Below are 15944 nucleotides of genomic sequence, written 5' to 3'. Positions count from 1 at the left end.
TAATCAAATGTAAGTACATTTGTGACATTGACCATGTTACCTCCTTTGTTAAGATACTCTTTGAAACATTCTCAAATCATGTTGGGTGGCTTAAGTCTGGGATGTGGAAACTGGGAAAATTCCACAGTATTCATGTTCACGTCCTTGGCCATGGTCAAGGGTGAAATCCTAGCCTGTGTTTTAGGCTGAATAGCAGCACTGAAGATTATGTGTCTTTGCATAAACCCCATAGTTTTCCATTAGAGTGATTTGTCTGCTGATGCCTCTGTATAAACCAGCTTCTCTTCTTTCACTCTTCTAATAGTTCTCTTCAACAGAAGTCTTAACCTGCGGTGTCATATCTAGTATATACATATGTTAAGAAATATTTTGAAAGTAAATACTAGCAAATTTACATCCTCATAAATCCTCCAGTCAGATTCATTTCAGTTTATAGAGTTCACCACTAATGCTGTTGGCATTCAGTTTATAGAGTTCACAGTGTCAAGCCTGTTCTTTGTGACTTCAAATAAACTATTATTTTCCAACATACTAAGCACATTATATCCATAATCAGTTAGTTGGTCACTATTGCAAAATTAACTCCTTCTGGTTGCAAGAACACCCACTTCACGTCAGGATCCTTTTTTGAGATAATGACTAGCTTGACTGTAAATTATTCCTAACAAATGTAATGGCCTGAAGACTTTGACTGTGTCATAAGGTACAGAAAACAAGAATCAAGTCTCTGAAAACATTGTGTCTACAATAATAGAGCACCTACTAGTGGATGAGAGCTGATTTCTAAAGTCTCACCTAACCATCTCAATGTCACTTTCTCTGGGCTGTCAGTCAGTGATAGTGAAGAGTGTGGAGAGGAACACTTTGAACATGTATGAGGCCAGGCGTTATCTGCTGGGTTTGGAGAGCAGTGGTGTATCAGCCTCCACCAGCATCACCAGCAGCAGCTCCAGCAGCCCTCCGTCCGCTCCTGCCCCTGCTCTCAGCTGCCCGGTTGGGCTAGACATACTGGCCTCTGCCGGCCTCGGGCTCACAAGCCTGGGTAAGACAACGGTCAATTTATATTGTGGTTACTATAAAAGTATGTTTACTTTGCATATATGTGTGACAAAAAGATTATACATAAAGTAAGATTGTTTTCATTGCTTTGACTACACAATTTGAAGTCAGAAGACTACCACTAAAATTAGATTACAATTGGGTTAACTGAAATGTAAGTAATGTTTCAGTGAAAATTGAGACATCTGTTGCAATCCGGCTTAACTCATGGAAGTGATCTGCTAATCTGCATCTTTGTATGCTACCACTCACACACACTTACCATATTGTTATTATTAACTTATACAATAGTAATGCATTTCTCATAACTGCTTGTCTCTGCATAAAATGCCATTAGAGAGCATACATTTGTTCTTTACATTTTTTGGGATGTATCCACAGCAGACAAATGCAACTTCTTTTCTATGCTTGGGAAGTTTTGGTAGTAAATCTGAAGAGACAGCTATTTTAATAACACAGTAAAACTCACGTCTTCTCCTCCTGTGTTGTTACATAGTTACAGTAGTAAACAGCTTCCGCTAGTACACATGGTGGTTTTCTACTCTGGTGGTTCTGACTCAAAAGTCAAATGTGAAAAGAGACCTGCAGGGGCAGGGGTGGAATCAAACTCTGATTCGGATCAAACAATTAAACACGTGCTTGAAGCAAGAGAGTTTGTTTTGACTGTGTGTGTATGGTTAATGTCTGGTTGTGTGTCTGACCTGCAGGTCTTCTGGGACCTACAACAGCCATGACTGGACCCTCAACCAACTCCCTCCTGAATGCCCTTAACAGTTCCATCAGCCCATTACAGACTCCCACCTCTGGAACACCCAGCCCCACTCTCTGGTCCAACTCACTGGCCAGCCAGCCCTGCACTCCAGGTAGAGAAATGAATAGAACAGACTGTCCTCCACTAACATGTGCACACACAATATGAAGAAAAAATCTTTAAATAATATATATCATATAATGAATTCAGTCAAAAAAAACAAATTGCAGTCAAAATTACATAAATTACAAATTACTTAAATAAATATTTAAACAAGTAATTAAATATTTCAATAATTGAATAAATCATTAAAACATAGTGAATTAATTGCATGCAAAAGGTTATTAGTTAAAGAAATATTTAAATAAATCATTAAATACATAATTAAATGGTTGGCGTCACCTTTCAAAATCGATTTCTTTGGACTTTTTGGTTAGTTTAGTGTGCTTTTTTCAAACCGCAAAGGCTATGTCTGAGCTTGGTATAATCAAAGATTTCTTGTTGACTCTTGCAGATGATGTAGCTAACCAAAAAAGTTGACAATGTCTTAATTTTAACCCATATTAAAAAAATGTAAGGGAGATGTTGGCTGAAATTAAAGCTGTCAGTGACAGTAACTTTGTGTGTTTTGCATTCGATTCATTTAGACTGCTGACATTCTGAGCCAATGAGAAAATCTCAAAGAGTGCTTTTAATTACACCCACCTGCTTTGATTGGCGTGTCAGTAATGCTCTTGCTTAAATGAAAAAGATCCCAAAGCAAGCTCTTAAATAAAAATGGAGATAGGAGCTATTGTTGAAATGAAATAGATTGAAACCTAGTGCCGAAACGAAAGACAGTGGAGATTTTATGTACTGATGTAATGATGCATTTCATTAATTTACTATGTATTTAATGATTTATTTCAATATTAATTAAATTATTCAATTTTAAGTTATTTGGCCTTCCATACTTAAAGCCATATTGTAATGACTTGTAAGGGCTTCTCTCTATGTGTTCTTCCACCCAATTGTTTGTCAGGTTTCTCATCAGCCCCTAATGATCCATCCAGCCACCCAGGCTTTAACTAGCATCTTGCTGTCAGGAGTGCCAGGCTACACCCAGAACACCCCTTCAGCCTCCACCCGGTCTTGCCCTTATAGACACCCAAGTCAATGGAGTATCAGACTGCAGTAAGGCTGTGTCCCCCCTCAGTAGCAAAGTGAGCAAGCCATCATCATCAGGACATTATATGCAGTCTAAAGCTGTCATGAATATCTACGGTACTCTATTAGCATCCTTTGATTTCTTTCTTTGACCAAAATATTCTGTATGTGTGTTTGTAGCAGCCCAACTGCATGTACAGCAGAATGTCTGCAACGTCTCTGGCTGATAAAGTTATGACAGCAGCTCATGCTGACTCTGTGCAGGAAGCCAGCTCTCACTGCCCTTCGGAACCGCTGTCCAGCAAGTCAAGCCAAGACCAAGGTCCATATAACTCACAGATCCTCAATGACCCCCATTACATCTGGTTTGATTTTCTGTTGTGGGCGATCAGGTCACAAGTGGACAGTGCTACACTAAATACATATATTTATACACAGTTTATACACTCACCTAAAGGATTATTAGGAACACCTGTTCAATTTCTCATTAATGCAATTATCTAATCAACCAATCACATGGCAGTTGCTTCAATGCATTTAGGGGTGTGGTCCTGGTCAAGACAATCTCCTGAACTCCAAACTGAATGTCAGAATGGGAAAGAAAGGTGATTTAAGCAATTTTGAGCGTGGCATGGTTGTTGGTGCCAGACGGGCCGGTCTGAGTATTTCACAATCTGCTCAGTTACTGGGATTTTCACGCACAACCATTTCTAGGGTTTACAAAGAATGGTGTGAAAAGGGAAAAACATCCAGTATGCTGCAGTCCTGTGGGCGAAAATGCCTTGTTGATGCTAGAGGTCAGAGGCGAATGGGCCGACTGATTCAAGCTGATAGAAGAGCAACTTTGCCTGAAATAACCACTCGTTACAACCGAGGTATGCGGCAAAGCATTTGTGAAGCCACAACACGCACAACCTTGAGGCAGATGGGCTACAACAGCAGAAGACCCCACCGGGTACCACTCATCTCCACTACAAATAGGAAAAAGAGGCTACAGTTTGCAAGAGCTCACCAAAATTGGACAGTTGAAGACTGGAAAAATGTTGCCTGGTCTGATGAGTCTTGATTTCTGTTGAGACATTCAGATGGTCGAGTCAGAATTTGGCGTAAACAGAATGAGAACATGGATCCATCATGCCTTGTTACCACTGTGCAGGCTGGTGGTGGTGGTGTAATGGTGTGGGGGATGTTTTCTTGGCACACTTTATGCCCCTTAGTGCCAATTGGGCATCGCTTAAATGCCACGGCCTACCTGAGCATTGTTTCTGACCATGTCCATCCCTTTATGGCCACCATGTACCCATCCTCTGATGGCTACTTCCAGCAGGATAATGCACCATGTCACAAAACTTGAATCATTTCAAATTGGTTTCTTGAACATGACAATGAGTTCACTGTACTAAAATGGCCCCACAGTCACCAGATCTCAAACCAATAGAGCATCTTTGGGATGTGGTGGAACGGAGCTTCGTGCCCTGGATGTGCATCCCACAAATCTCCATCAACTGCAAGATGCTATCCTATCAATATGGGCCAACATTTCTAAAGAATGCTTTCAGCACCTTGTTGAATCAATGCCACGTAGAATTAAGGCAGTTCTGAAGGCGAAAGGGGGTCAAACACAGTATTAGTATGGTGTTCCTAATAATCCTTTAGGTGAGTGTATATATATATATATACACTAGTGGTCAAAATTTCGGAAGAGGATTAGGGCCAAGCAATAATAAAAAAAATAAACTCTTTAAATTTCGAGAAAAAAGTCGAAATACAATCTTGAGAATAAACTCATTAAATATCACGATTAAAGTCATTATAATGCGAGATTAAACTCGTTAAATTTCGAGAAAAAAGTCGAAATACAATCTTGAGAATAAACTCATTAAATATCGAGATTAAAGTCATTATAATGCGAGATTAAACTCGTTAAATTTCGAGAAAAAAGTCGAAATACAATCTTGAGAATAAACTCATTAAATATCGAGAATAAAGTCGTTGTGTTTCGAGAAAAAACTTGTTAAATTTAATCTCGCATTATAATGACTTTATTCTCGATATTTAATGAGTTTACATTTATGCATTTGGCAGACGCTTTTATCCAAAGCGACTTACAGTGCACTTATTACAGGGACAATCCCCCCCGGAGCAACCTGGAGTTAAGTGCCTTGCTCAAGGGCCCAACAGTGGCATCTTGGTGGTGCTGGAGATTGAACCCCCGACCTTCTGGTCAGTAACCCTGAGCCTCAACCACTGAGCCACCACTGCCCCAATTCCAATTATTCTCAAGATTGTATTTCGACTTTTTTCTCGAAATTTAACGAGTTTAATCTCGCATTATAATGACTTTATTCTCGATATTTAATGAGTTTATTCTCAAGATTGTATTTCGACTTTTTTCTCGAAATTTAACGAGTTTAATCTCGCATTATAATGAATTTAATCTCGATATTTAATGAGTTTATTCTCAAGATTGTATTTCGACATTTTTTTCGAAATTTAACGAGTTTAATCTCGCATTATAATGACTTTAATCTCGAGATGGTTTTATTTTTTTATTATTGCTTGGCCCTAATCCTCTTCCGTACAAAAGTTTTGAAACACTTATTGATTCTTTATTGTCTTTTTTTTTTTTTTCACATTTTAGAATAATAGTGAAGTCATCTAAACTATGGAAGAACATAAATGGAAATATGGGAATTAACAATATCCAAAATAAATCAAAATGGTGTTATATTTTAGCGTCTTCAAAGTAGTTACCCTTTGACTTGAATTTGCAGACATGTACTCTTGACATTTTCTCAACCAACTTCTTGAGATTTCACCCTGGGATGTTCCCATCAATGTTGGGCACTTAGTGGCTACTTTTCTTAATTATACGTAAAAAATTACGTATCGTATTGTATCACACGATATTCAATACCATATGTATCATACGATACATAAACAAACACGTTATAGTGTAATTAAAACCAAGCAGCACAACACTGAGAGCTGCGAAACAATCTCATCCACAGTGAGGATGGGCTGAACACTCACAGGAAAAACCTTTAACCAGCATGACAGTGAGCAAGACGCTCATAAGTAACAAAAACAATCTTATTTTAAAATCTGACAATGTAAGAAACCCACGATTACATGACACTTACTATTCGCTGCTTTTGACGTTGAAATGTAAACGGTTATGAGCACAACTGATGTCATATGCCGGTAATAACGCTGGTAATGTTTACATACAAAGTGAAACGGGGAAGAGACCAAAAAACAATGAATGTGGGCCGATCGTCTTTCACTCAATCCGCTAAATAATATTGGATTATGTACATATGAGGTCAGGCTCCTTTTAGAGTTTTTTATTTTATCATCTCAAGAGGCTTTGTATCGTATCGTGAAATTTGTGTATCGTTACATGCCAAATATATATATATATATATATATATATATATATATATATATATATTCCATTGTACTCCATCTAGCTGTGTTTAAACGCAAGAACGCGTCATATGTAAATACCCTCCCCTAAGCAAGGCATCCGTTGGGTGTCATTCAAATTATACAGGGCTTCCTTTAGACTGTTTATTCAACTAGTAAACAATGTATGTAGTTTTGCAAATCATTAGAGTAATCAGAATCAAAAATGTTTTGAGATCAGATTTAAACCACACTGCCAAAAATGTTGCAGTTTTAGTGCAAAATGCTAATGTGTCCTGATGCATCCTGGGTAAATATCCAAGGACTTCCTAGTCACCTGTTAATCAGTTATTGCACTAAAACAAGTGTTTTAAACGTTTTCGGTTACGTACACCTTTAAAGAATACCACAATCTAATTGAAAAATTTTGAAAAGCCCATATATACATGAAAAATACTTCTGTATGCCTGATTTGAGCTGGACTAAAATAGCAATGAACATTTGGCTCATGTTTCCAGTCAAAATTCATAATTATCTTTGAACTATTGTCACCCAAACTGACTGGACCCCTTCAGTAGCCATGGATTAAACCATCAGCGTCTTTATATGCTTTGTGTAGCTTGAAAGTTTTGGACCCCAATCACTTGTATTGTATGGACCTAGAGATCTACGATATTCTTCTAAAAACCATCTTGTGTTCTGCAGAAGAAAGAAAGTCATATCTTGGATGACTTGGAAGAAAATTATGTGAGAATTTTCCTTTTTGGGTGAACTTTTCCTTTAAGTTCAAAGCTTAGATCAGGTAGAAAAAGCTTCTTAGTTTTAGTGGTGTAACCTAATGTTTTCAGGTTGATTCAGTAATGTTAAATAATATTTTTGATTTTAATAAAATCATTTAATTTAGATGTTTCCACATGAAGCCCATTTTTAGGTTAACATTTGATAACGAGTAGTCACAGGGATCTGTCTCAACTAACAACTTGTGATTGGATCACCCAAACCAGGTCTTAATACTAGGTGTAAACAAGGCCAGTATATTCTCATTAGAGCACACATTTCTCTTTCAGAACACTATTACAGTCAATCAAATTTAATGGCATGGTTTACAAGATACATTTTAGACATATGTCAAAATTGAGTAATGCTCTTTGGAAAATGCCAGTACACTTTGTTTTTATATTACAGAGTATGTCATGTGAATTAACATTTAATTAAAAGATATATTACGCTGGCCTTAATTAGATCTTAATGCAACCAGTGACATTCACTGCTGAATTATGTCAACCATTTGATTAGTACTTGCAGCCACTCCTTAACCTACTACTACTTGGAAATGAGAATTTATTGACTGTTCAGTCTAATTATGCATTAATATAAACTCTTCCAAATGGTTATACCATTCTTTTCCTGCTCTGTGAATGGGGCTTTTGTGCAAGGTTTTCCGTGCTCCGCCATTGTTGTGGTTAAAGGTGTTTGAGCCATACTTCCATTTAGTCAGGAGATGTTTGTTTTTACTACCAGATGAGATGAAGTAAATTAGATCTCATTATTCCTTAAAAGCACTGAAGGTAAATGGTGTAGTAGATTCTTTGATAGTGAATACAATTTCAAACTACTCAGCTAAAACATTAAATAAGGGGGCTTAAGGAAAGAATAACACTTTTGCATGTGTGTTTCAGGCTCGGATACTTTTGTGGAGGTGGGCATGCCACGTAGCCCCTCTCACTCTGGGAACAGTAATGAACTGAAGCAGATGTTGGCATCTTGTAAGACGACCTCAGGAAAGAGACAAGCTCTGGAGCTGTTACAGGGCACCAAGAACTCTCTCTTACAGTATGAACCACACATGAACACACACAAACACAATAGTGTACCCTTTGAAACTGAATTGAAAATTATCAATATAACAGAATTTGAATGGAGGTAGTAAATATTCAGGACTTTAATTAAAATGGAATGAAATTCAAAATGTTTATAGAACTGATGTAAGTCTAGTTTTTAATAATGCATTTATTTGCTTAATATGAATCATCCATAAATATGTTATCATTAGTGCTGTCAAAATGTACGTGTTAACGCTAATTCTTTGTAATGTCTCTGTCCAGAGTCATTACAATTACCCCACACCACAAACACAACAGTGCCAGAGCCCTTATACAAAGGAGCCTACAAGCTTAGCATAAAATATCATAGGTCCTATAGACAATCTATGGTTAGCACTGTCGTGACTGTTAAGCTCTCTCCTATGATAGAGTCAATAAGGTTGTTATCTAAATAAATAAAATAATCTCTGACAGCACTTTCCTGTCAGTGATAAAATGATGGAGAAAGGAGCTCTTTGATTACCACAGAAGCACACCAAATAATTTTTTTTCTCCCCATTTTGGAATGCCCAATTCCCACTACTTAGTAGGTCCTCATGGTGGCGCGATTACTCACCTCAATCTGGGTGGCAGAGTACAGGTCTCAATTGCCTCCACTTCTGAGTCAATCGGCTCATCTTGTCACGTGGCACTTTGTACATGACACTGCGGAGGCTCGTGCTACACTCCGTGATCCACGCACATTTTACCATGTGCCCCATTGAGAGCAAGAACCAATAATCGTGACCACAAGGAGGTTACCCCATGTGACTCTAGTCTCCCTAGCAACTGGGCCAATTTGGTTGCTTAGGAGACCTGATTGGAGTCACTCAGCACACCCTTGATTCGAACTTGTGACTCCAGGGGTGGTAGTCAGCGTCAATACTCTCTGAGCTACTCGCTGAACACAGCTTCACGATTGCTGTAACAAAGCCGATTAACATTGTGCAGGATGAGAGATTAAGGGATGTAATGCCTATTGCAATGCAAATGCAACCTATGTGAGGAGTAGTTCTTTCAATTAGTCAAACTCCAATTTAGTCTATGGGAAATGTTTAATGTTACTTGAATTGACTCTATTTTAGTGCATTTCTATCTTTATATTGTGAAAGGCTTTGTTTGGAAAATGTTAATGAAGCATTATATTGCTGCATATTGTTTTTTTTTTTCTTTCCTAAGATGTAAATAAATGAATTTTGACGAGAAAAGAAGTATATTTAGTGTCAAATTTCTGCACTTTTAAAATCTGTGAATAACTGCGATTAACTAAAAAAATTATGTGATTAATCGCAATTAATTTTTTTTATTGACTGACAGCACTTAAACACACAACATATGTTGTATTTCCAGAAACATGATACCACTAATCAATGTTAAAATTGACCACCTATTCAAATTTGTATTTAATGTATGCACTGCATATTTCATCATTATATCAACTTTATAACTGAACTTCAAATCTAGTGTGTCTGTCTCTCTATCTGTCTCCCTTTTTTAAAGGTCAACAGTAGATATGTAATAGAGCGCAACAGTTTCCGCCCAATTTTGTTACGGAAGTATTTTTCCAATAATTTGTTTTCCATGGAGATTTCATATAAATCTTCATAAAAGAGTTCTAAACCATGAACCGAACCAAACCAACCAGCTCCGAGGTGAAACTCGACATTACCTACTTTTATTTTACGCAATAGTATATTTGAAAATTAGACAAAAAGACAAAGTTACAAGAATGTGTCATAAGGGAATACACTTCAATCCATGAAGCATCGCAAATGATGGAATAGAATTAAAACGATGGTAAATATAAATCTATTGATTTTAAGTTGTTAGTTATACATAAAGAATCAATATATTAAAAGTATATTGCAAAATCTTAGTATATTTATATGCAAATATATAAGAAGTTTAAGAGTGTACTGAGACTGACTGACTGGATTTATTCTCTGATTAGTTTAGTTCTTCACCAGAATTGCACTATTGACCTGTTTCATCTGGCATTACTCTATGACCGCACCGCCATGTTTGTGACCAAAATTCCATATATCTTCATTGTAGGGTGCGGCAAACGTCTGCAACATTTTTTTAATATATAATGTTTTATCTTTTAAGTGACAGCTTAATTTTGCCAAAATCAATCAGCGATGAAGGTGGAGAGCAGTCTTTGCTCATTTTTCAGACATGTCAGTTATCTATACACATGTCTACTGTATTTATAACATAATCGAGTCAGATACAATTAAACTGGAAATGCACATAGGGTGATGCTATTCATAACACCCAGACTGTATAAAAGGTACATCATAATTGTAACACATTGTAATAAATAAAAAGCACTATAATGTGAATACATAGTATATATTTCATGAGTATATACTAATGTTAGTCAATAAACAACACATCATAAGATCATAAGAAGAACATACATTATATACACCACCAGACTACAATGTAATAATTTTAATCATATACACTAATATGCCTTGGTTGCGTCACAGATGATTATGACGAAATCAGAGCATAAAACAACACAAACATTTATAACTTTTGAATGAGAGATGTGATGTACCAGACAAGTAGGTGTGTGCACATCATACTCGCCAGCGTACAGAGATAAATTGTGGATAAAATATGTTTAAATGTCAGTGAAAGTCAAATTTGGCCATATTGTGCTGACCTCAGGCCTGTATACACCTTTCCTGGGACTTTGCATTGATCAAAATCATTTTTTTATGTTTTTCTTGAGATCGTTTTACAGGTTTTTTTCAATTCACCGCCATTACTTCCTCCCGCTGATTGTCACAAATATGGCGGCTGTGGGGGAAAAGTGACGTCACTGAAACTGAATGAATATGTATGTTGTTTGAGATACAAGTGTTGAATTGAGTTTGGCTAACGCGCTAAAGCTAATGGCAACACTGCATGCGTTTGAAACATCACTTCCATCAGCTGAAAAATGGAAAATGTTTCTGTGTAGCAAAGAAACTTTAAATGTTGCATTTGGGACGATACTGCACTACAATAGAAAATGCATGCACTACATGGCTGAGTGCACAGTGTATAGTTCGTCATTTGAGACACTGCTACAATTATTTAAAAATGATTTTGATATAAAGGAGACTAATGGCTTCAGAAGAAGCATGCGCTATTGATTAATTACCTCAGAACTCATGATAGGGGTGCCTTTAAAGGTTAATAAGTTGTAATTACAAAATCAATTTGCCTATGGAGAAAATAAATTAGATTTTTACTTCCAGAACCAACCTGTTGCATTCTTTAGAGCATAACTGTGAAATTTAGCTTTAGCAGAAGGGATCAGTGAGTCTGAGATCAAGCAGTTCAAAAGAATATTAAAGGTTCAATTGACTAAGTGAATCTTGGAGTAAACAGTACAAAAGTCAAAGCTTGAGTTTGTGGCTAATGCAGCATGTTTACATATACAGTATTTCCTTAGCCTTTTACCTATTAATTCTCTTTCTTTTCCACTCACTCTAGTTCAGACTGTCTGTTATCGGACTCTGACTCCAGCGCCTCTGAGAGTCCAGTTGCTGATAAGCGCGCTCCAGGCAGCGAGAGAGCAGCAGAACGTGCCGCTCAGCAGAACTCAGAGAGAATCCGCCTGCCACCCCAATCCTCCTTCTCCAACATGGAGGTGAAGAACTCTTCCCTTAAGTCCCACTCTCAATCACAAGAAATGTGCCAAAAGCGGTTTTACTTTAATTGTCCAAAGCAGAAGTCACCATTTAGCGGTCCACAGTCCAGATTAAGTATTTTAGGAACACAAATTATTACACATACATTATCATTATATAAATATAAACAGCATTATTTCCTCTTCACATCAAGCAGGTGTTACAGAAGCGGCATAAATGTATTTACACATCTACACAAATTTTTTGGAACACAATTAATCAAGTAATATTTTGTAGTTAACACAGTCGATTCCTTTTTAAAGAAAATAAAGCAAAAATAATATGTATAATTGTTAAGTTCTGCAATTTGTATTGAGACTGTATTTTGTAGCAGAATATATGCGCTTATAAAAAAGATTCCAGGCAGTGGCAGACTTCTACAACAGTGCCCTTAAGGGGTCATTCATACATGATATAATGTTAATTTTAACAGCCCTGATTTACACAGGAATTACAGTTGAAAAGGCCAATGAGAATCGATGAGTGGAATTTGCATGCCACTCCCCTGGACATACAGGTATAAAAGAAGCTGGAATGCAATTCCTTCAGGTTTTTTGCTGAGGAGCCGAGACAGGGTCCGGCCATTTCAGCGGCTAGTACAGTGTTGTGGCAAGAGGGACACAACGTCTCGTTCCCTCCATCAGGGAATGGAGGCTACGACAGTAATCATGACATTCCCCTTCAGTCACTCACTCGACGTTGTGTTGACTAGGGGAAAACGGCACAACAGCTGAACCATGTTACGTGAACTGCTGATGCAGGTGCAAGCAGGCTGCTGCGTGCATAATAGCAGGTTCCAGATGTCTGGGCCTGGGTGCCAGATTGTGCCCCATCCCTGAGAAAGAAGGTCCTTCCTCCAGTATGGGGCCACGTGAGAGACTTGTTCCTCATCCTCCCTGACTTTGCACAGGGTCTGTGCAAGAAGGCTCACTGGTGGGAATGCTTATTTGCGCAGTCCCGGGGCCAGCGTGTCTGTCCCGAGGGGGGCTCCCATCTGGGAATACCAGAGCGAGCAGTGGGAGGATTCCCGGGAAGCGAATAGGTCTCTACCTGTGCTTTGCTGAATCGACTCCAAATCAGTTGGACCACCTGGGGGTGGAGTCTCCACTCTCCGCTGAGCATTGCCTGCCATGACAGCACGTACACTGTGGCATTTAGGCTACCCGGGATATGAGCGACCTCAGTTACTGCTGACTCCAGAGGAGGAGATGGCTGGCGAGTTGCGACATGCGACGAGAGTGTACACTGCCATGGCGATTTATATATGTTAAAGTCGCTGTGTTGTTGGACCAGACAAACACATGTTTGCCCTGGATCAACAACAATAGCCTCGCAGGGCGAGTAGTACAGCCAGCAACTCTAGGCAGTTGATGTGTCAACCCAGTGGCGAGTAGTACAGCCATCAACTCTAGGCAGTTGATATGCCAACCCAGTCGTGGGCCAGACGAGGTACTGGCAGCTGCGTGCCCATTGCACATGGCGCCCCAGCCCAGTTTGGAGGTGTCTGTGGTGACCACGACACGTCTGGACACTTGCTGTAGGGGAACTCCTGCCCGTAGAAATGCATGGTTTGTCCAAGAGCTGAATAAGTTCTATCAGAGCTCTCAGGTGCTATGCCCATCTCAGGATTGGAGTCTGAAGCCAATGCTGAAGTGGTCTCATATGCATCAACCCGAGCGCCGTGACTGCCGCTGATGAAGCCATAAGCCCCAGGAGCCTCTGAAAGTCTTTCAGTGGAACAACTGTCCTCCACCTGCATTACTTCAGGCAGTCGCTTGCTTGTGAGGCACGCTATCATTGAGACCAAGTCTAACTCCATGCCGAGAAAAGAGATGTTCTGAACCGGGGAGAGCTTGCTCTTTTCCTAGTTGACCCGAAGGCCTAGACGGCTGAGGTGCCTGAGCACCAAATCCCTGTGCACGCATGGCAACTCTCGAGAGTGTGCTAGAATCAGCCAGTTGTCGAGGTAGTTGAGTATGCGGATGCCCACTTCCCATAATGGGGCAAGAGTTGCCTCTGCGACTTTCGTGAAGACGCAAGGGGACAGGGACAGGCCGAAGGGGAGGACTTTGTACTGATAAGCCTGGTCGTCAAAAGCAAACCTTAGGAAGGGACTGTGTCAAGGTAGAACCGAGATGTGAAAGTATGCGTCCTTCAGGTCTATCGCCCGGGACGATCATGTCTGATGTACCGGAGGGTGGGGCCTTGCGGCGGGGGAGCAGGCGACATCGCGTCAGGGAGTGTTGCTTCGACCCGAGGCGGCTGTGCTGAGGGGGAGCTCAAAGCACTTACCTTGCTCTGCGAAAGAGTTCTAGAGGCTAGAGTGGCTTTCCCGCTGTTAAAGCCGTGACCACAAGTTGCCAAGGTCATATTCTCGCAATGAGAACATGAACCATCCACAAACGCTGCCTCAGTGTGATCGCTGCCCAGACATGTGAGGCAGCGCCCGTGGCCGTCAGAAGCGGAGAGATAACGACCGCATCCGGGAATCACGGAAAGACATCTTTAGAAAGACACGTCTTTAAAAAGACATTCAACACCGATTTGTGTGCTCTAATAGAGAAAATATACTCTTTAGCAGGAATATACACTCTTTTAGCACTGTTGAAGCACCCAGGGATGAAATCTGCACTCAATGTGCAGAAGGAGGTAAAGCCGCTGGAAGTGCGCTATATATCCAACAGCATACGCTTCTTAAGAGGTGAATTGAACAGCAGTAGTATTCTGCTCACTGATAGTACAACCACTCGGCTCCGAAGAAAAAATCTGAATGGAATTGCATTCCAACTCCTTTTATACCGGGAGTGGCATGCAAATTCCACTCCCCAAATCTCATTGGCCTTTTCTCAAAGAATAAGAGGTGTTCGGGGCTCTCAAGAGTGACCCCTAGTGTCACTACATCAACACAACATTGAGTGAGTGACAGAATGGGAACTAATGATGCATCTGTGACTCTACTTGACAAAACGGCAATCTTAGACTGTTTTGACTATTTATGATGTATTCATTCTTACTTTTACATACTATTTGGCTGCCATCTTAAATATGTACAATGAAAATTCCTAAAATGTCATTTGCATACAACATATTGACTATTGAACCAGAGTAAGTTATGATTTTTTACATATTTGCTTGGAAAGAAATTTAGAAGCTGAATCTCTTGGAACTTGAATTGAATATCCTTAGCTTGGAGCTTAAAGTGTCAAAGTGCTTCCCTCAGTTGCGATAACAGTTATTGAATGAATTTGAGCAGGCATGAATATCACGCTTAGCTTGCATTTTATGCTTAAATTACAGCCTAAAATCCCACATGGAAATAATTCCTGCTGCCTGTGTTGTGATCTCATGCCCTGTCTCCCAAGACAATGCTGTGTTTCTCAATCGACAGAGAGTCAACACTAGTCTGCTCACCACAATCTGGTAAACGATTGTGACAGAATGAGGCAATGCTTACCATTTGCCTTCAAGTTATATAAACCAAGCTGACAGGAGAAATGAGGAGCATAACTATAAAATACTTCCAAACAGCCTAAACTATACTTTGCTTTCTTTGTTTCCCCCTATACAGGCATTTGACTATGAGCAAAAGAAGTTATTGGCGACCAAAGGTATGTGATCGACCAATCAAATCAAAGAATTCATAAACCAAGACTTTAAGATTGTCCCCCACCCATCCATACTGCTCAAAACAATTCTGCTGGTTGGGAGTTTGGGAAAATTGGAAAAGGGATATGTTTAGTCTGCTGTGCCAGCAATGAACAAAGCACGACTACAGTTGTCTTTATATACTGAATGTCTGGCAGTAAGTAGGGTGTCATTAAAGTCCTGTTTCGCATTTACAGTAAATAAAATCAGCCTCATAAAGCTTCTCCATACTTAATGTCCTGTGTCCAGCGTTCATACTGTAAACTATGAGACTGAAAATGAGGAATGCACCCAGTGCCAATCGGTCTTCTCGCCAAAATACTGTAAATAATACTTTGTTAATGATTTATGTTGGAACGGTGTCGAAATGTGGTGTAGTTTTAT

At 39.4% G+C, this 15944-nt stretch overlaps 1 protein-coding gene across 1 annotated transcript in view; it reads left to right on the top strand.

Moving 5' to 3' along the window:
- Nucleotides 1-15944, top strand: part of LOC127626598 (protein bicaudal C homolog 1-like) — a 163795-nt gene that overhangs the window by 132975 nt on the left and 14876 nt on the right. The window contains 8 exon segments of the mRNA XM_052102500.1: nt 832-1042; nt 1767-1900; nt 2832-2927; nt 2929-3012; nt 3137-3278; nt 8044-8197; nt 11719-11875; nt 15484-15523. Of these exon segments, the coding sequence (XP_051958460.1) occupies nt 832-1042; nt 1767-1900; nt 2832-2927; nt 2929-3012; nt 3137-3278; nt 8044-8197; nt 11719-11875; nt 15484-15523 (1018 nt within the window).

Source organism: Xyrauchen texanus, chromosome 33, assembly GCF_025860055.1.
Source record: "Xyrauchen texanus isolate HMW12.3.18 chromosome 33, RBS_HiC_50CHRs, whole genome shotgun sequence".
Lineage (NCBI taxonomy): Eukaryota > Metazoa > Chordata > Actinopteri > Cypriniformes > Catostomidae > Xyrauchen > Xyrauchen texanus.
The sequence above is the reverse complement of the archived record's forward strand: the minus strand, read 5'-3'. Positions and strand labels throughout refer to the sequence as shown.